General features: G+C 40.6%; 1 protein-coding gene across 1 annotated transcript in view; it reads right to left on the bottom strand.

The window, feature by feature from the left end:
- The window catches only part of BTBD7 (BTB domain containing 7), a 109,049-nt gene that overhangs the window by 62,349 nt on the left and 23,930 nt on the right, over positions 1 to 22,770 (bottom strand). The window contains exon 3 of the mRNA XM_056851775.1: positions 5,599 to 6,678. Coding sequence (XP_056707753.1) covers positions 5,599 to 6,678 — 1,080 coding nt within the window. The remainder of the gene's footprint in view (positions 1 to 5,598; positions 6,679 to 22,770) is intronic.

Below are 22,770 nucleotides of genomic sequence, written 5' to 3'. Positions count from 1 at the left end.
TGAAACTCTGAATTGATACGAACATTACGCTGATGAGAAACCAAACACAAAATATAAAGGCATTTCAGATAGTCGCATAGCTTCTACCATGTCTGACATTTGTCTTACGTTTCTAATGGACTCTAATTTTCCAGAACAATGAGGGCCAATTGGCTGGCTGCAGGCAGCATGTAGCCCATGAGATAGTGCTGCCCAGTTCTGGAATTCCCTCCACCGACCCCTAGAACAGGACCCAGGCTCATCCCTGGCAATTCCAGTGCTGCCACATCTGCCTCTCTACTAAAGTCCTCTATATCCTGTTTACCCTCTAAGTACCAGAAAAACAATGGTTTCCATTTTAAAGTTTATGACCATTCCTAACCTACAACATATAATTTTGCCCAAACTGGCCTTCGGCGATAGCATGCAAAAAGCACCAAGCTCTGCCCTCCCAGTTGGCCAGCCCTGCTACAATGATCACATTCCAGTAAGATGCTCAAGGTTCTATTTATGAGCCATGGCGGGTTGGGTCCGATGACTCTCTTCTGTTAAGTTCTTCTTCAAGGGATAAAGACTTCCTCCAGTGAAGAATGATGTAATGGAAAGAAGTCTCTTTGTTGAAGGAAGTCCTTCTCTGTTGGAGGAAGACTTGGTAGATAGGAGTCATAATATACAACAGGGGAAAGGAGTCACAGGATCAAATATAAGGGAGAAAATGAGAACAACCACTGCAGCAAATTCTACAGCCTTCCCAGTGCTTCTTCAAAGCAACCTCAGCTAGCCCTGCTACATACAGTCTCTAGAGAATAAGCTATTTGAGTGATACCTGAGACTGACCAATTATGAGCTGCCTAAGCCATAAGAACTTTTGCTAATATTATTTTATTTATAATAAATTGATGTAGCATTAGTGTTAATGAGCTCATTAGAAATCTGGCAACATGGCTTAGTATTATTCCACACTGAAGATGATAGAAACCACTTAGTGCATCCATAACTGAGAAAGTCTGAACTGTGTACTTCCTGGCCAGGATCCTAGCTACATTTTCCACAGGTGGGAAGGGAGGGCATATCAATCCCCGCCCAGCACCCATGCTGTTCCTGGGGGTCCGCCAACCATCACTGTATGATTTCAGCGGCACAGCAGGAGAGGGGGAAATCTGAATTTATCAAGAGCAGAGCAATGTTCACGGAAGGTCTGTGCCGGCATGAAGCCCAGAGTGATGTACAGAGCCAAAGAAGTTGTTAAACTATGCAATCTGGCTGTTAAAGTCGCTCCTGGGCTACTCTGAATCTTTTTTTCCAAGGGGAAAGGAGGCTCATTTCCCACCCAAAAGGCAGCTGCGCTATTCATTCTCCCTCATGGCCTCACAGTCCTAGCCCTAGGTTTTTGCCTGCCAGGCACTTAAGTCCTATTCCCATTAGGGAGTTCAGGTTTAAGAGCTTGTGCCAGAAAAGTGAAGCTAAATTCAAATATGCTCTGGTTCCACAATGTGCTAGAGCAAAGCATAGAAGAGCCCTTCCAGGTGAAACAGACTGGAAGCCAGTGAAAATGTTTGAATGCTCGAGAAATGTGCTCATTGGTGAGCCTGTTAGCAACCTGGCTATCGTACTCTGGATGTCTGAAGGATTTTTAAATTTTTGTTAAAGCAGTCCACATGTAACACATCACACTAGTGTAGCCTAAACATTACCGAAGCTCAGAACAAGTACCTCACCAACACAGTCCAAAAGACACACTTTGACAGACTCCAGGCAGCGTCCCCGAAGCACCCCCAGACAACTGGTAAGTGCAAGATGAGTCCATTGCATGGTAGGTGCGCCATCCAGAAAAAGCTCAACACATAAACAATGCTGCTCCAACAGCCTTGACTCCCCAGTGGAGAAGACAGAAAGGAACAACTTCAAACAGGCTGTATCTGCCAAAATTTGCCCGTGGGAGTAATAGAGACTGCTTTATAGAAAAGAGCAAGAGTCCAGTAGCACCTTAAAGACTAACAAAAATATTTTCTGGCAGTGTATGAGCTTTCGTGAGCTACAGCTCACTTCTTCAGATACAGCTAGAATGTGAATCCATCTGTCTTTAAGTAGAGGAGAGTGAATTCAGACAAGCATTAGTATGTAAATGTTAACAGTATGTAAATGTGAGTAGCAGGCGTGATGGGATTAGTGTGGTATGCAGAAGAGTCTGTGATGTCCAGGGGAGAGATGGGTGTGGAGAAATCAGCATTGGTAATGAGCCATGAATGCAAGGTCTTTATTGAGCCCAGGTAAATGCATTGTCTTTAGTTTGAATATCAACTGTAATTCAGCAGTTTCTCTTTCCAATCTCCCTTTGAAATTCCTTTGTAAGAGAACTGCTACTCTTAAATCTGCAACAGAATGTCCTGGAAGGTTGAAATGTTCTCCCACTGGTTTTTGAATATTGTGGTTTCTGATGTCAGACTTATGTCCAATTAATCTTTGTCTGAGACTGACCTGTTTGTCCAATGTAGATTTATAGAGACTGCTTGACTTATAGAGACTGCTTTATAGAGACTGCTTGACAGGGGTGATAAGGAGTGTAACTTCAGGGTGACTGCTCCAATCGCCGTTTTGGAAAAGGGCAAAGTACAATCGATCGATGCTTGATCCTATACCATCTTGCCCTAAAATGAATTAGGGAGCCCTACCAAACATCCATTGCCGGCATTTGTGGATTTAAAAGCCGCTTTCGTTTCAGTAGATAGAAATCAGCTTTGGGCAAAGTTGGCAGTTACAAACATCGATAAATGGCTATTATTCCTGCTACACGAACATCATCATAATCTAATAGCCAGGACAAGAGTGGGGACATCTGGATTGTTAACAGAGGAGATCCCAATCCTCAGAGGCGTTAAACAGGATGTGTTTTAGCTCCCCTGCTTTTCAACCTATACCTCAATGATATAGCGGCGAGTTTGACAGGCCTAGAGTTTATGTCACCCTCACTCAGCTAATGGAAAGTATCTACTCTAATGTATGCTGATGGCACGGTTCTACTGTCTCTTACATGAGTTGGCCTTATGAGGATGCTGCACAGGTTTAGTGACTTCTGTAAAGAAGAATCTTTATCAGCCACTCTAAGACTAGGGTGATGGTTTTTAGAAAGAAGTCCTGCAAGTTGATCAGTGCCACAACTTTAAATACCTTGGGGTAACATTGTCGGAAAATCTTTCTTTGAAGGCTCATATGGAGATAACAAAGCCCTCCGTAGTTAAGATCGATTTGGGCTATCCTTAAGTTCTATCGCTCAAAAGGTGACTTCTTGATTGTTCCCGCATTGAAACTGCTACAGAGTAAAGTCATTGCCCAACTCCTGTATGGGGCCAAGATCTGGGGTTGGGATGATAACATGGTATTAAGCCTGGAGATAATACAAAATTCCTTTTTAAGAAGACTTTTTATCTTGCCTCAGGGCTCTCCAGCCACCCTGCTGTGAGTCAAAGCTGGCTTGCCTTCTATTAGGACTCGTTGCCTTAATTAATTACTGCGGAACAGAACCTTGGCTTGCCTGTGAAGGTTCCTTCTTCTCTGGGCTCAGAGAACATCTTCAGCAGCAGGTTTTATCCTTCCTATGCTCAGGGAGGCAGGATCTAAAAACTTCCTGTCCCCTGTGCTAGGACCGCCCTCTGACTGCCAGTTCAAGGACTTCCCAAGCAAGACAGGAACAGCCCAAACCTACTAAACATACTATAACAGTAACTTGTAACAACCATAGTATAGGAACTTAATTAGTAATAAATCAGAATAGACAACACTGGGAACACTGGTGGGCTAGCCGCCATTTCTTCTAGAGGAGAAGGGGGGGCGGGAGGTTAAGGATTGACGAGGACTCGAAGAGAGGGAGGAAAGGAGCTGCGGGAATTGGATGCAGGGATGGTAGGAATGTTAGATGGTAGGACAGAGTAGGATGGGAAGGAAATCAGTAAAGAACAGGAAAGAAAATAACGATTTTGCTCTAGAGCTTAATCTGGCACTGCTACTCCCTTTGAGGCATGAGGAGAACTGGCAGTCAGAGGGTAGTCCTAGCACAGGGGACAGGAAGTTAAGATTTTTAGATCCTGCCTCCCTGAGCATAGGAAGGATAAAACCCGCTGCTGAAGATGTCCTCTGAGCCCAGAGAGAGAAAGTTGAATTCTCCCTCTAGCCATCTTTCTAGACAGTGCTTTATCCAGCTCCAGAAAGACACTTTTTGGGTTGCCGGTAATCACAAGCTCTTCTGCCATTATCCAATACCTGTTGACGCCCAGGGCTTTCCTCTAAATAGGTTTAAAAATTGGGATCAGATATATAATATAGATGCCACCTTATATAAGGTATCATCATTAGCTCCAGATTTTCTCCATGGTTTAAACTGCTAAAACGGGATCATACCACAGCTTATTTGTCCAGCATCACCTTCCGTAAACTTAGAGAAGCCTTTACAGCCCTCAGATTTCAAACACTGACAACTGCCATGTTAGTGTGCCATTACCAGCATACACCAGTTGCCCAATGAGTATGTATCCATGAAACCCTGGAATTGGAGGTCCTTCCCCATTATGCCTGTCCTGTCACCTTTAATCAGTTCCCAGGACCAAGCTTCTTGCAGACATTCTAGCTAGGCTAGCCCTGCATTCAGCACCAGGTAAAATTATTTATATTTTATCCAATAAGTATCATTATGTCACTTATATGATGTCACTGTATGCATTGGCAGCCAAGAAGATCCATGCTGAACTCTCAGCCTGGTGCTGCAATCTATGGGTTTCCCTGGTTCCGACAATTTTAATATTGCTTTTAATTCTGCTGAGTTATCTTTTATTGTTACATTCATTACTCTCTTGTTAGTTGTTTTTGTTATACTGTTACGGCCTTTGGCCTCATACAATAAATTTACCTACCTATCATTACCAAAGCATGAATAATCAAGACAAGATCATCCTTTTCCAGAAGGAAAAGTAGCTGCAGCTTCTATGCCAACTAAAGGTGGTAAAAGGCACTCTAAGCTACTGACACCATTTGTGCATCTATAAATAATGTGGGATCTAGCAGCACTCCAAAACCATACAGCTGATCTTCAAGGAGGAGTGCAAGTCCATTTAACATCACATACATAGTACGAGTAACTTAGAAGTAACTTACCTGCTAACAATACCATTACTTTGTTCAGATTTATCTTCTAATTTATTAAGCCCCCATCAATCTTTTTACCCCAAGTACACATTCAAACATTCATTGCTCTGATGAAAGGGACAGTTGAGAATCATCCAAACAGTGAGGACACCTTGTCCCTAATCTCTCAGTTACCTCTCCCAAGACTTTTATGACAACAAAAAAACAACATGGGAACTGAAGGGAGCCCTGAAAAACTTCCTGCAATGCTACTGGGGGGTGTTCTTTAGAAGTATTTTCATAATGCTAACTTATGCAGTTCAAAACACACAAACACACATGTGACTAAATGTCTGAGTGAAAATACTAGTTTTCATATCATCACCCTAGGAAAGAGAAGATTTTGCTAGAGTACGTCATCAAGAAAACCCTTCAAAGAAGAATTTACATTCGACTCCCGACTGAAGGATTGCAAAATTCAGAGCAGAATAAAATGTGACATACCTTGAGCAAGCATGTTAAACTCCAAGAAGAGCGCTATGTGGTAAAGTTCCATAGCTTCTTCAGCCCTCGTCATGTTTGGCTTTCCTGCCACAAGAGCCTGAACTTCACTCAGACTCCCCACTGAAGGACTACTGTGCAAAATAGAGAGGTCTACCATGTCGGTATACATACAGTTTAAAATTACTCTCACATATTTTTTTGGTATGATTGATTCGTCCAGTATAATCCTAGTTGGAGTCCTTAGTGTTCGATCTGTGATTTCTTCACCCGTCCGTATTCTGCGCTGCAGCAGATGTCGAAAAAAGGGGGACCGTGATGAAATTATAGCTTTGTGCGCTCTGAGCTCCTCATCTAAGCACGTTTGACTTCCACCATAAGCTTCAACCAGTTCAGAGTCAGATGAAAAAGTGAGAACCACATCATAGTAGCACATATAGTCCAAGAGCCCTCGCATGTCAACATCTAAAGAATTTGGTGTTCCGAATTCCTCACTAAGCTGCATGAGGATGTCAACGTTTTGAAACCGCGAATCCTCCATTCCAAACTCTCCTGTGTACAGGTAGTGTAACAAAGCAGAGAACATGGGCAGGTCTATGCCAGCGGTGTTGATATCCATTATAATCTCTGCACCATACTCTGGTGAAGAAGAAAGCAGGGTCTTAAAAAAGGGACACCTTGCTGCCAAAATAGCACGATGCACAGGGAAACAAGTGTCTTGAAATATAAGATCTACATCCGTACAATATTTAAACTCATATAATTCAGCCATGTCTTTCTGTAACGTTCTGGCTTCTGGTCTTGCCAAACTAGCTTGTAGTGAAAGCTCTTTTAAGGCTGACGTTCCTTCATACTCTTCCACTAATGCATTGACATCTCTGACATCCCAGCCTGAGAGGAGCTCACGCATCTGCTTGGCATGATCAGCAGACCGGCTAGACTTCCGGCGCTTAATAAACTTCTTTTTGAGGGTGGCGAGGCCAGAGCTTTTCTTTTTCTTGTCTTGAGGTTTCTCCTGGCCATGGTCAAGGCTGTAGAGTTTGGATTCACAGCCATAGCCTTGATGAGAATAGGATGACGTTCCTGCAAGATGGAAAAGATAATCTTGTTTAAGCCAACACTAGATTTTATAGGGGAAACACAGCAAAGGATAGAACTACAAAACCCAAAGCTTCCCGAGAAGCCACTGTGGTGTAGTGGTTAGAATATCAGACTAGGATCTGGGAGTCTCAGGTTTGAATCCCCACAATGCCATGGAAGCTTTAGGCTTTTTTCAGAGTCACACTCTCAGCCTAACCTACCTCACTTGATTGTTATAAAGAAGGGGAGGAAAACCACTTTGGGCTCCCATTGGGGAGAAAGGGGTTTTAAATAAAGTAAATGAAATGAAAGTACTTTGAACCATCCGAAATAGGAGAAAACCTAGAATTAGCAAGATTTTGCAATCCCAGTCTTCAATAGGAGCACTGCAAAGCAAGTGAGCTTAATTTCAGATCAGTAGCCTTCAGCTTCTTCAGACCCAGGATGACCAATCCATAGCATGGAGATTGGGGAGCAGCCCCCTCCCCACCCCCCGAACACCATGAGTCTAGCTCTTTTCCACTTTTCTTAAAGAAAACATCACTGGTGTGATCTATCTTCAGTCAACTTAATCCTGCTGTTCAAACCCACAAGCTGAAAGCCAATGTCTTAGATGAAAAATAAAAATAAAAAACTGTTTCCTCTTTTGACATCAGCTCTAAAAGCGGGAACTGGCCTGAAACTATTTGGAATATGCAACTGCATGGGAAAAAAAAAAACCTTGATTTTCTTCTGTGGTTTTGCTATATTTGTCCTTCTTGTCTTTTCATTCTTCCCTTTTGGAGGATTATCCATGTATGCCATTCATACAGTTTCCCGTGTAAAGCCAATATAGGAAAAAAAATCTTCAAGGTTCACAAACACAACATAAAAGAAACAATACAAGCAATTATGCACATTCAGCTTTTACTGCTTCAATGCACATGACATTCTGTGTAGAGCTGGTATCTAAAAAGCTCATGCCAGCGCCTGTAAATATCACTGGCTACTCAGATTCTGAAATATTTCTTACCCCATGATGGACCATTGTTTCAAGTTAGGTGGTTTAAAAATACTTCTGTAACTTGACATATCTGGTTAATTCAGTGGTAGTACTTCTGTGTGAGGGTTTCTCCTACACACACACGTGTGTGTGTGTGTGTGTGTGTGTGTGCGCGCGCCATCGTTGCTTCCAACCTATGGCAACTATGACTTAATGACCTCCAAAACATGCTGTCATTAACAGCCTCATTCAGGTCTTGCAAACTGAGTGCTCTGGTTTCCTTTATTGAGTCAATCCATCTCATGTTGGTGGGACAGATGGGCTAGGTTCCGCCTCTCCCTATGAACAACCAATGAGCACTGACAGAATGTTGGAGAGACATAGTATGTCTGACTGAGTGAAGCTGAAGCGAAGATCAGCTTAAAGTTAAATGACAAGAAAAATCAATTTGTAACAAAAGATCTCAAATGCTTGAATAGGGAAGCAGTTCAAAAGTCCAAGGGAACAAGACCATTGTAACCTCTACATCATTTTCTTCAGTGCTACGTTCAAACCATAAATAAAGTTAACTCCTTGTCTGTTTAACCCTATGGGCTGTGTATCTCAAGGAATGAAATACACACACACACACAGTGTGAAGATCTCAGTCTATATATGTGTTAGAATACACACACACACCCAGACATATACATATACACACACACACACACACACACACACACACACACACACACACACACACTATATATATATATATATATATATATATATAGTGGCAGCATGTGAGTGGAATAGTGTTTAAATCCCCAAATCCAATAACTATGTGAAGTGCTTGAGTGAGGGCCTCTTATTAAAGGGGGGGCAGGCTACCCTGTCTGCTAATGTCTTTGTGAGTGAAAGAGAGGACCTGAAAGGTAAAATGTTCGTGGCTCTCTAGAGATTTTAAAAGAGACAAGAAGGGTAGTGACATGTGACGGCTTGGCCTACTTGTAACTCTGAACCAGAGAGAGAGGTACAAAGGGTGGTAGGCACTCTGACTGAGTGAAGAAGGAGAGTGAAGAAGAGGTATGACAATCAAATCTTCCTCTTTTCCTCCTGTCCTCAACTTTTCCTAGCATTATTGTCTTTTCCAGTGGCTCCTGTCTCCTCATAATGTGACCAAAGTATGATAGCCTCTGTTTAGCAGCCTTCTTAAATCCCCAGATGCCTTTGCACAGAGGAAAACCTCTGCCCAATTCTACAGAGTATTTCCATTCACAAGCAAAGACTATTTTTGCACAGAACACCTAAAAAAACCCCCAACTCATGGTAAAGAACTCCTTTGAGGCCACTTAGCTGAGGTACTGGGTTCCTGTTACTAATCTGAGCATAGTGTCTTTCCAAACAATTCACGCAATCAAGCAGGAAGACTTTTTAAAACTGTGTGTGGAACCCAGTACATAGACAGAATAATTTATTTTAAAGCGATGTTTAGAGAAAAGCAGGCAGAAGCTGCATTACAACCATCAAATTAAGTCTGTGGGACCCTGCAAGATGATACCATTTAAGCCGAGCAAGGAGTTTAGCATTCTTAGAAATCCTTTTGTTCTAAGCCATTTCAAACACTCTCCATTACTGAGCAATTCTCCCCACCTTACCCTGAGACATGAGACAACCATTACCATCTATAGGAGACCCTGATAAAAGCCATGGCTGGACAAATCAGAAATAAACTATGCTACTCAGCCAGATAGCCTCAACCGTGCTGACTAACAAATATTACCATTTAAACCGAACAGTACAGAAAGGAACGCGTACTCTTTATAGGTTTATGTATTATCTATTCATCATATTTTGGCACTTCACCACTAGTTGGGAGTCCATATCCGCTTTGATTGGATTGTTAATACTTATATGGACCTTATTTTCATATATTCTCTGAATATAATGCAACACATCTATATCTTGAAATGCTAGGCCTTCTGGCATCCCTTCATTATACCTCCTTTGTGTTTGTACCTGTAAGATCTACCGAGTAATTCTTACGTATCTAATAGAAACATACCCCACAATAGAAGAGAATAAGAGTTTGTTTTATACCCTGCTTTTCTCTACCGAAAGGAGTCTCCAAATGGCCTACAATTGCTTTCCCTTCCCCTTGTACAACAGTTACCTTGTGAGGTTGATGGGGCTGAGTTCTGAGAGAACTGTGACTAATCCAAGGCCACCCAGCAGGCTGCATGTAGAGGAGCAGGGAATCAAATCCGGTTCTCCAGACTAGAGGCCACCACTCTTAACCACTACACCATGCTGGCTCTCAAGAGATAGTCTTTAAGAATCTTTGTTGTGCTGGTGGCAATATACTGGAACAGGTCTGAAGGTCTACACAACACCCTCTCTTGGTAACCTATCAACATTTGGGCTGGGGAGTTCCATGAGAGAAGAAAACTCACAACTTGCTTCTTGTGTAACAACCAGGATTCAATGGAAATTAAACCTGAGCACAATACAACTCCATCTCACTGATTTGCAAACATCTGCAACTCTTAAAGTGACAGCAGACTCTGAGAAGAGCCTAAGTGCTGCATACCATTATGTTTTCCCCTCACCAGTCCCATCGCCCCGGTCCTATAGGGCCTTTTCCCTCAACTTTGAGGCTTTAAAAGACTTACCACTGTTATCTCTGAACCAACATCCACCTCCCTCTTTAAATCCAGCCCCATAAGGGATATACTTTACAGGACAGGGCTGGGAAGTAGGTTTGGAGATTGCTCTTCACCTAACCTGGTCACCCAACTGTAAGGGGCAATTTCCTTGCTCCATTAGGCAAGCTGCTTGCTTCTACTCAGCCTGCTACTGAGCTAAGTGAGATCTGCAGCCACACTCTGCCCTTCCTTTTATGAGTTCATGGCATAAATACAGTCCTCTGTCTAGGTGGCTCTAACCCTTTCCCTCCAATATGGGGCAAAAGTGGTGTAACAGACGTCTCCCCTTGTTCTTTTCTGCCACTCTTTGCGATTAAGAGGCTATACACTATACTACTCTTGCACACTTTTGCTTTCTTAGAGCCTAGGAATCTCTCCGTTGATTCCAGCAGACGTAAACTTAATCACTGGGTAAATCTTACAGTGATGATTGGTAACTGATTCCACAAACCAGATCCAGCAATTCAAACTGGAGCCTTTGCATACCTTTGTGAAACAACGGCAGAGCTTTGCTTTTTGGGTACAAAAGTGTCAAATACAGCTCCACCGGACCTTGGGAAAATTTTTATTGCTTTGAATCCTGCAAGGAAGAAAAGTTACATCTCTCCTTCTTTGATTGGCACCCCCGCCCACCAAGACTTCTGAAAACTGTCAAGAGAATAATGGAATTTTACCCGCTGTTGAGTACTAACCAGCTCTTCTCTAGCCTTTCTCCAAGGAGTTGGAAATTGTAATAAGAATGTTAGTGATTCTTGCCAAGAACTACACTTTTATTTTCTTCTGCAACTGTTCTTCTCTCTTTTCCTACACCTCTCTCTGAGCTTAATGAATTTTAAAAAACTATACTGAACACTCTGTCACTGCTGCCCACAACCACTAAACAGCTCAAGTTTTGTTCTACTGGAAACCAACCTGATGAGCCTTAACAAGACAGTGATGAAAAATGGATGCAGGAATCTCCCTCTGTGAAAACTCGTTCCCACATATTTCACCCCTCTCCCCCATTTCTACAAGAATCCAAGGTCTACCAGTAGATCAGAAATAGTAAATCAAACACTTCCAGTGATGGCAGCTCTTAGTGAACGAATCCATTGTGAGCAAACGACATTTGTCGCCAGTGGAACGTTTTGTTTTCCTGCATACCTGAGGTTTCCCCAAGTATGCAGAAGCTTCCCTCTTTATGGTTTAGCTACACTATCTGTTGTTCAAAAGAAAACTGAACTAAAAGGGACTTGCTGCAAAATAGTCAAGCACTAATTGAGGCTTCAAAGGAAGACTCCACCAGACTCGAGGTTAATTAATACCAAAGATCTACCTTTAGCAAAAACAATCCTGCTATTAATTCTGATGGTCAAAGAATGAGACGTTTTAATAAAGCACTTATTTCAAGTTTGTGCCGGAAGCAAAAGCTTACCAAATCATGCCATTATAATGCCACTGTTCATTTTTTAAATACCAGCATTTACCAGCTTCCAGTTCCACAGGTGAAAAGGAGACTTGATTTTGGATAAGCATGTCTCTTACTTTGAATTGACCTTTTGTTTTGTGACAGCAGAAAGAAATACGGTATTTTGTCCATTAGACCCTGCCTGTAAAATGCTGTGGAGTTGAAAATATCTTTTTGCTTCAGAGCAAAATCTTTTTTGCTTCTGAGACCTACTTTTATCTACTATTAATGCATTTGTACTCTCATTTGGGGAGGAGATTTGGGCACCAATTCTTCGACTAGAGCTCTAAAATTTTCTAGAGCTGCTTCTGCAAGAGGCCAAGAACAATAGGCTAGTGTGATGGACAGGTGCATTCTAGGGAATTGTCCCGGTCATAGAACCCCATGACTGACAGGGAGTTTGAATAGAATTCTGAGAATGGCAGTTGGAGAGTTCTGACAATTGAGAACTGACAGTTCACAGAAAGGTTTACAGACAAAGCTTGGAGACAGCGGTGTGAGCTGCACACTGTTTGGTGGAGGATTCTCCTCTGGAGTGAAAAGGAACCATTTGGGTTTTGGATCAGGAAGGATCTATAACCAGTTACCTAGGGAAATAGCTCTAAAAATGATAGACTGAACCCAAAGAGTTATCCCAAAGAGTTATCCCAAAGAGTTTAACGGGAAATAGCTCTGGTGAAACGAGTGATCCCAGGCCAGTTTCAAGGAGAAACTGGAGAAGTGTGTTAATGTTCACAACTTTTCCAACTAAAGGACCAGTGTTTAAAAGAAGCTTAAGTTTAAGAAACAAACCAGTGACTGCCAAGAGAAATCACTCTCAGTAGAAAATAAAAGGAGCCCCGTGGCGCAGAGTGGTAAGCTGCAGTACTGCAGTCCAAGCTCTGCTCACAACCTGAGTTCGATCCCAACGGAAGACGGTTTCAGGTAGCCAGCTCAAGGTTGACTCAGCCTTCCATCCTTCTGTCGGTAAAATGAGTACCCAGCTTGCTGGGGGTAAAGGGAAGATGACTGGAAAAGGCACTGGCAAATCACCCCGTAAACAAAGTCTGCCTAGGAAACGTCAGGATGTGACGTCACGCCATGGATCAGGAATGACCTGGTGCTTGCACAGGGGACCTTTACCTTTTTATTTTTTAAAAATAAGTTTGATACATTTGGAAATACAATATATCACTTGACCATAACCATCTCAAGTTCCTCAATTCTGTTATTCTGTTACAAACTACATTCCTGTTAATGAAGCTTTGCTAACCTGACTTATAAATCCCCCAAAGAGAGACAAATAAAACCATTTTTAAATTGTACTTCAAAAGCCTCTTGAGTGCCATATATTTTTAACCTTTTATTGAAAATAAGGGATCCATCATAACACTGTCATAATGTTATAAATCTCAACAGAGACAGTGAAGGTTGGTGTCTGTGAGAAAATGAAAAAAAAAACACTATTAAAACAAAAGGAGTTCCATCGTAGCTAGGTATCATCACCATGGTCAATAGCAAGAGTATTTCAGTTTTGCTGGGACTGAGTTTTAAGTTACATGTCCTCATCCAGCCTATCAATGACTCCAGGCAGTTGGTCAGAACATCCACTGCTTCACCAAGGGTTAGAAGAAATGGAGACACACCTAGCTGTCATCATTCTATTGATGTCAATTCCGTTTTCATCCCCAGATCACCTCACCCAGTATCTTTCTGTAGACAGTGAACAGCATGGGGAACAAAACACAGCCCTGCAGAATTCTGTGTTGGAAGCTCCACAAGGCAATCCATAGATCTCATAGGAGAGCCAGCGTGGTGTAGTGGTTAAGAGCAGTGGTCTGGAGCAGTGGACTCTAATCTGGAGAACAAGGTTTGATTCCCCACTCCTCCATGTGAGCAGTGGACGCTAATCTGGTGAACCAGGTTGGTTTCCCCACTCCTACACACGAAGCCAGCTGGGTGACGTTGGGCTAGTCCCAGTTCTATTAATAACTCTCTCAGCCCCACCTACCTCACAGGGTGTCTGTTGCGGGGAGGAGAAGGAATTGTAAGCTGGTTTGATTCTTCCTTAAGTGGTAGACAAAGTCGGCATATAAAAACCAACTCTTCTTCTTCTTCATTTTCTGGCATCTTCTCACCTAGCAAAATTTGATCCAATGGAACATGAAGCCTCCTACCCTTACCTTAAGCAAGCAATATGGGAGGATATACAAGGTGACCAAGCCCATTTCAGTTCCAAAACTAGTCCAGTAGTCAAGAATGCCAGTAGTTTGTGGGGCTTCCGGTGGTGCCGTTGGAGAGAGCACTCCATTTCCCCAGGTTGTCCTGGGAGAAATCCAAGTTTGCGTTATTTTTGGGGTACATAGATACCCCAATCCGACCCTTGCAAGTGGGTTGGAAAGCAGGAACTCCCTGCAGCCCGCAAACGCGGTTTGACCTCCTAGGTACTCTGAGGGGGCTTTTTTAAGCCCCTCGGAGTCCTAGACGCCGGTCCTGCGAGGGCACTAGGGAAGGACATCGCCAAAACGCAACTTTGGCAGCAAGCTCTACCCTCCACCGCCTTAATACCAACATAAGGACTACATAAAGAAAAGAACCTCACCTCTTGACACCCAAGTGAGTACAAAAGAACTCTTCGTCTACTTACTAGAAATTTGAACAGACGGGAGGCTGATAAGAATATTTCTGGGACCCCCACCCCTCCATAATCCGAACTGAAAAAGTTTGATCTGAGTTAGTCATCGGGATTAGCGACAGGAGCCTTATCGGATCGATCAGCCTAAACCATAACAAAGAGTCGGAAGGATACCTTTTAGACTGACAAGAACTATCACCAATGAGAGGTCCGAAGGAAGGGGAGGGTGATTTCTCTTCCTGATTTTCCGGCGAATTCCTGCCACGTTTGCAGTAAGGGAGTGCCTGGAACGGAAGACTCTCTATAACACCCTCTCTATCATTGGAACTAAAACAACAGGAAGTAGCCGCGGGACTGAATATCCGTCGCACTCGAGTTACTTTCAAATCATTCCTGAAGGAATAACCATCGAGAAGAGGCGATAGAAGGTCTGCAGCACTAGTAACTTCCTGTTTACTTCCTGATTAATCCGATCTAGAGCGACCGAAAAAACTCACTGGTATTTTAAAACTTTAAAATGCAATTTTAAAGCCAATTTCGACTCTTTTCAACCCGAAAAAATTACTAGGCTGATCTTTGAACTATCATCTTTTAACCAGCACCTTAAAGGCCCTGTCGGTGGACATGTATTTTACCAGCTTTTTTTGAATGTAAATGTCTCGACCCCGCTCTGGCTCACTACACAGCCCTGCCTATACTAAACTAAGGGACTCTTTACAAACCTCGACCATGGAAAAAAAGTTACAGGATATGCTAACTAAACAAACTGAGGCAACAAATAAACAGTTTGAACAGATGTCTGCACAGATGGCACAGTTGACTTCTATGATGACAAATCTTGGTCAAGCATCCCAAGCTATTAATCAGAAGTTGGATGTGGTCACTGGAGACTTGAAAGAAGTAAAAACTCAAATGATTGTTATGAAGACAGATATGCAAGCGATGGATGTATCAATTAAGAAAGTGATGGATGAGCACAAGGACACAAAGAAAAAATTAACAAGCCAAGAAAAACAGATTGAAACAATACAAGCGGATCAGATGGCGGCAAAAAATCAAATGGCAATGATGGAGATGAGAGTGAAAGAGACCAACCTTCGTATACGCAATTTTCCAGATATGATGGGAGATAATAAAGAATCTGCAATACCAAATTTGGCCTACTTATTTCAGATAGATGAACAAGAATTAAAACAAGCCATTAATAGAATATACAGGATACCACTACCTGCTAGAATGAGAAGATCTAAGCCAAGAGATTTGATGATAGTGTTCTATGACACCAGAGTTAAAGACAAGATTATGAAGATTCATTATGAAAATCCAGTGTCAGCAGGAGACTCCTCTCTTATACTACTGAAGGATATTCCAAGGCATCTACTTTCACAGAGGAATAACTACAAAGACTTTGTGTCTATACTGAAAGCTAATGGCATCAAATATCGTTGGATTATGCCACAAGGTTTGGCTTTCACCTATAAGGAAGTGAAAACGACAATTCTATCCCAAGCAGATGTGGGGAAATTTTTGAGAAAATATAAAATGGACCTTAAAGAATTACCTGGAGAGAAGGAGGAAGAAGAAGAGGAAGAAGAAGAGGTACAGGGTGCAGAAGGTGGTACTAAATTATAGACTTTTTATTTTGCTAAAAAATACTACATTATGGCAAAAGCAATTTCTTGGAATGTAAATGGACTGAATGAGAAAACTAAAAGGGCCAGAATCTTCAAATATCTACAGAAATATAAATACTCCCTAATCTGCCTACAAGAAACCCATATAGCTTCAAAGCATAAAAAATACTTGGAGAAACAGATGCTTGGACAAGCATTTATTGCTTCTGCTAAAACTAAAACAAAGGGAGTGGTAATCTATGCCCACCCCAGTCTCTGTCCAGAACTAGTATATAAAGACAATGAAGGAAGAATTGTAATTATCAGAACTAAAATATTGGGACAAAGGACAATAGTGGTTGGAATCTATGCACCCAATGAAGGGAAAAAATCCTTCTATGAAAAATTACATGACCTGATAACCCAGTACGCACAAGACCAAATTTTATTGATGGGCGACTTCAATGGAATTATTCTCCCATCTCTGGACAAAAAATCAAAAGCAAAAGATATCAATGATGGATGCTTGCCTAAAACTTTCTTTGCCATGGCTTCAGAATTAGAATTACAAGACATTTGGAGAACAATGAATACAACAGCTAAAGAATACACCTTTTATTCAGCAAGACACGATTCACACTCCAGAATTGATATGATATGGGCCAGTAAATCAATTTTCACGCAACTACGTAAAATTCATATTTTACCTAGAACTTTTTCTGATCACAATCCTGTTACCTTTGATTGGAACAATAAACAAGCATTTAGATGGCGAATGAACGATAAACTTTTAAAAGACAACAAGATACAAAAGGAATTACAGGTTTTAATGAAAGACTTTTTTGAAATTAACCTTAATGGGGAAACTTCTTTAAATACAGTTTGGGACGCATTCAAAGCTGTTCTGAGAGGTTTTATGATACAGAAACACTCGGCCTGGAAGAAGACTCAATTGCAATTTACAAACAACATACTTTGGAATTTACAAAATTTGGAGCAGAAATTGGTAATGGTAACACAGGAAGAGGAGAGAAGAGAAATTCAAATACAGATTTCTGCATCTAAACACCAATTAAATTTGGTAATAATGGAGGAAATGAATAAAAATCTGAAACTTGCTAAACAAAAGTATTTTGAATATGCAAATAAACCAGGAAAATTTTTAGCAACACAACTGAAGGACTCATTTCAAAAGAAGATTATAACAAAAATCCAAACTGCTAAAGGACCAGTTTATTCAACTTCAGAAATTCAGAAAGAATTTGTTTCATTTTACTCTAAGTTATATCAGAAAGAAAATACTCCAAAACAGAAAATAGACAAATTTCTAAACTCAATACAGATGAAAGCTTTGTCAATGACCCAGAGAGAATGTATTGAAGCTCCAGTAACAAGGGAAGAAATACAAGAAGCAATACTGAGACAAAAAATGGATAAAACACCTGGACCAGATGGAATTACTGCACTATTTTATAGAACTTTTAGTGACAATTTAGTTGGATTTTTTGGTTCACTTTACAATGCAATTTTGGACGAGGGAACATCCCCGGAGACTTGGTCACACGCATTTATATCACTGATACCCAAAGAAGGAAGAGATCCAGAAAGAACATCTAATTACAGACCTATATCGCTCTTAAATGTGGATTACAAAATTTTTGCTTCGGTTTTGGCATGTAGGATAAAGCAATTTATTAAGGATCTTATACATGAGGACCAAGCAGGTTTTATACCAGGAAGGCAAATAAAAGACAATGTAAGAATTTTACTAGATTCACTGGAATATTATGACCATAATATTCAACAAACTGCGGCTTTTGTATTTTTGGATGCAGAAAAAGCCTTTGATATGGTCTCTTGGAACTTTTTGAAACGGATTTTGGATAAATTGAATTTTGGAGATCGTTTTCAGAAAGGTATATCGGCTATTTATACCTCCCAACAAGCTAAAATTTTGGTTAATGAATCAATGTCAGATAACTGCCAAATCACGAAAGGGACTAGACAGGGATGTCCCTTGTCTCCACTTTTATTTTTGTTGGTGTTGGAACCGCTATGTGTGAAACTAAGAAGTATGGAGGACATCCGCGGGCTAAGAATTAAAAAACATGAATTTAAGTTGAGAGCATTCGCGGATGACCTACTGCTAATTTTGGAAAACCCAACACAGTCAATGAATATACTTCAGGAGACTTTGGATGATTTTGGAAAAGTATCAGGCTTTAAAGTAAATCAAGAAAAAACAAAGATAATATTTAAAAATTTATCGGAAATACAACAACAGGAATTTATATCATATACTGGCTGGGAGAAAGCTAACAAAGTTAAATACCTGGGAATTTGGATCACTGCAAAGAATAAAGATCTGTTAACCAACAATTACCTCAAGTTATGGGGTAAGATTAAAACTGATATGATTATATGGTCAAACAAAAAATTGTCATTAATGGGACGTATCTCAACGATCCAAATGAATGTCTTACCGAGGATGCTCTTCTTATTCCAAAATTTACCAATAATATCACAAACAAAATATTTTGAAACTTGGAGGAAAGACATTTCAAACTTCATCTGGCAAGGAAAAAAACCAAGGACTGCTTATAAATACTTGGTGGATCTAAAAACTAGAGGAGGTTTAGCACTGCCTAACTTTCAACTCTATGCTGAAGCGGTAGCTTTAGTATGGCTAAAAGACTGGATGAATTTGTCAAATGTACGTTTGCTAGACTTGGAAGGTTATAATAACTTAAGTGGATGGCATGGTTATTTGTGGTATGATAAAATTAAACTACAAGCAACATTCCGTAATCATATAATCAGGTCCTCTCTACTTCGTATTTGGATGAGATATAAACACATTTTGGAACCAGAAACACCGATGTGGATATCGCCCCAAGAAATGCTAACTTTGCGCCCACTTAGACCAGACAAATTTATTACTTATCAAGATCTAACTAATTGGGAAGGAAAGAAATGCTCACTAAAAGACTTTCAACTGCTTAAGGATGATTTACAATGGCTTCAATATTACCAAATCAAATCAGTTTTTGTACAAGATGCAAAAAAAGGTTTCTCTAAAGAAAAATCTCCTTTTCAAAGGATTCTACTAGACAATAATACAAAGCTGATTTCTAAAATGTATAATCTCCTTTTAACAATATACTGTGAGCAGGACACGATTAAACCAACTATGATCGATTGGGCTCAAAATGTGGGACATGATATTGTTTTAAATAAATGGGAAAGATTATGGTCTAAAGATTTAAAAGGAATAAAAGCACAGTCAGTGCGAGAAAACATCTATAAAATGATGTATAGATGGTATCTAACACCCAAGAAAATTGCAAAGATTTATAAAACGATGTCCCCTATTTGTTGGAAATGTAACAAAGAAATTGGTTCCTTTTATCACATGTGGTGGACCTGTGACAAAGCCAAAGACTTCTGGGACATGATTTATAACGAACTGAGACTAATACTACAAAAGAATATATCCAAAACACCAGAAATGATGTTATTGAGTATGATTCCAGACGACTTAGCAACACAAAGAACCTTTTTGATATATGCCACAACAGCTGCGAGACTGCTTTATGCAGCGAAATGGAAAGGGCTAGAAACTCCAGAGAAAAAAGACTGGATTGTTAAAATGTTTGAAGTGGCAGAAATGGCAAAACTCACAGCTATTCTAAATGAAGAAAATGACGTTCGGTTTTTGGGGGAATGGGGGGCGTGGATGCATTATTGTGAATATGAGTTAAAATTGGGAAGAATGGAAGAATATTTTCTAATCTGATCCAGAGGATTATTTTTGATTTTTTTTTTATATTGAATAAGCATAATTATATTTACTAACAGATTATGGTTTTTTATATATGGTATTGATATTTTATCAAGATTAGATTACCTATGACGGGAGGAACTTTTTATTAAGAGGCAGATAGAGGTGATGGGGAAGTCAAAAAATTTTCCATTTCTTTTTTTCTTTTTTCTTTTCTCTTTTTTATTATATGATATGGAATTATAACAACTTTAGGTTAGAATTGAAATTCGATATTGTTATAGATGTTGTTTAATGCAATGGAAAATTTCTATTATAAAACCCAATAAAATTTATATATAAGAATGCCAGTAGTTTGTGATAACCCACTTCATGCAAGAGTATCTGGAGTCAAGCCCACACCCCACACTAGAGTACCTTGCCCCAAAGGGAAGATTTGAGACTGGCTGATAGCTAGACAATTTATTTAAAACATTTTATGCCACCTTTCCACCCAATCAGGGTGCCCAAGGCAGCGCACATAAAACATTCGAACATCTGGACAATAAAAAATATTTACAATTATAAAGCAATTCAATAAAAACACGTAAACAAACACCAGAAGCGAGGAGGGCCAATGACCGTTTGTTTGGTAAGCCAAACAAAACAAAAAAGTCACCCACTGTCAGAAGACACCAATAGAGGGAGGCAGACAAATCTCCTGGAGGAGGGAGTTTCAAAGTTTTGGTGCCATGACTGAGAAAGACTTTTCTTAGGTCATCTTAGGTCAATATGAGGTCTAGCCTCAGATTTTAAAGATGACCTGAGTATATGTATAGGTTCATAGGAGAGGAGGCAGTCCTTAGGATACGTTGGTCCCAGGCCATACAGGATTTAAAGGTCAATTCCAGCACCTTTAATTGTGCCCAGAAGCAAATTGGAAGCATGCATAGATGGAACAAGACTGGAATGATATGAGCTCTATGACCCACTCCAGCTGACCTTCTGGCCAAAGCATTCTGTACCAACTGCAGCTTCTAGGTAGTCTTCAAATGTAGGCCCATGTAGAATGCTTCGCAGTAACCTCATCTAGATATTACCAGGGCAACCACAGTTGCACCACAGTGGCAAGATCTTTGCTGCCCAGAAGGGCCGCAGCTGGCTCACCAGCTAACACTCCAACATGAGGCCCAGGTCCAGGAGCACCCCCAAGCTGCAAACCAGCTTCTTTAGGGGGAGTGCAACCCATCTGGAACAGGGAATAACTGATTTCCTGAGTCAGACGTAGATCTGGGTCTAAGGAGAGTTGCTTCAGGAGTGGTCTCGCTGCTGTCTCCTCTGGAAGAGGTGGGGGTATGGCTCCAACAACCTTTATACAGCATTCACCATCTTATGGATCCAACTGCTATTGACCCCTGGGTCAGATGTGATGAGCCAAGATGGGCAAGTGACAAATGTACCTGTAGCAGGCTGCTCCTCTCCAGAATTATGTCAGCCATTAACTCTCTGTACAACTGAGTTATTCCAGAAGTTATAGAGCCAATCTCAGTAAACAATGGTGTAAAAATACATACACCTTCATTTACTGATGGTAACCTTCCTGTAGATTCAGGAAGGCAAGTAATGATGATAGCAAATGAAAGTTTCAGAAGTGGAAGTATTTACATAACAGCTGCACTTTGCCCTAGAATATCACTGGCTCAAAGGTTTACTGAAGGAACTTTCCAACAATAGCAAGAAACAGCAGTATATGTTTAAAAAAAAATCTTGCTAGAAAATTTCAGTTCTACTGAAAAGATATCTAACTGGAGCAGCATCATTAGAATACAATTCTAACACAGGTAAGATGAAAGTTACATTCACAGAAAGGACCATGAATGAGGTTAACACACACACATACACACAGTATACTTAAATAAGTCACTTTTTGATTTTGCATTTAATAATGAGTAATTGTTCAGACCCAATGTTAAACTATAATTTCAGGCTATGTGAACTAACCTGAAAGGCACCTTGAACTCATGCTCGTCAGGCGACTAAGAATCACAAAGTAGTCAACATACTCGCTAGTGCCACATGCAGCGTTTATGGGACATAAGAACACCGGAACATAAAAATTCTCTTCATGATGGAGGTCTAGTTAAGTCAACGGCAGTACCAAATTGCACAAGCAAGGCAAAAAGGAAATTGCCCCTTATCTGCTCTTATCTGAAGTTATACTGCCTCTATACACTAAAGTTCCACTCAACTTATCATGGCTAATGGTTGATAGACACATTCCCATGAACTTGGCAATAAGCTTAGTTTTCTTTAAAGCAGAACTGAACATCACCACATCTTACAGTAGTGAACTCCACAAGTATGGTTTGTATGAACATAAGAACATAAGAAAAGCCCTGCTGGATCAGACCAAGGTCCATCAAGTCCAGCAGTCTGTTCACACAGTGGCCAGCCAGGTGCCTTAGCACCCATGAAAAACTTCCTTTGTTGGTCCCAAACGTACAGACCACTTTCACTAAGCAACCCCAATTTTTTAATAGTGAAACAGGAGAAAATATTTTAGAAACTACACTTCTAACCCATTCGCAATTTTAAAAAACTCCATCATGTCTCCACACCTATAAAGCAGATGGTGCAAGTCACTGTCTCAAGGCCTCCAGTTAGCATCGTGACCAACTAGTAATTTGAACCCTTGTCTTCAAAAATCCAACCTCTCTCTATTATAGTGGCTCCATCATGTAACGCAACTGTATAATTCCTGCAAAATTAGTTTAGAAGGGGGGAGAACATAAAAAATGTATGAGAACCGATAAGGTCACAACAGTTTTAACAATATAGACTCCCGCCAATTGGAAACGGCATGAACATACCAGTTTATCAAACAGTGGTTAGTTTAGCACTCATCTTACATCTATTAAGTTTCTTGTTTTCTGTTACAAATTTTGCAAGACAACCAATGACCTGGACCAGCATAAGCTAAAACTGATAGACAATG

This window comes from Euleptes europaea, chromosome 6 (genome assembly GCF_029931775.1).
Source record: "Euleptes europaea isolate rEulEur1 chromosome 6, rEulEur1.hap1, whole genome shotgun sequence".
Lineage (NCBI taxonomy): Eukaryota > Metazoa > Chordata > Lepidosauria > Squamata > Sphaerodactylidae > Euleptes > Euleptes europaea.
Note: the sequence above shows the minus strand (reverse complement) of the source record. Positions and strands in the feature narration are given on the sequence as shown.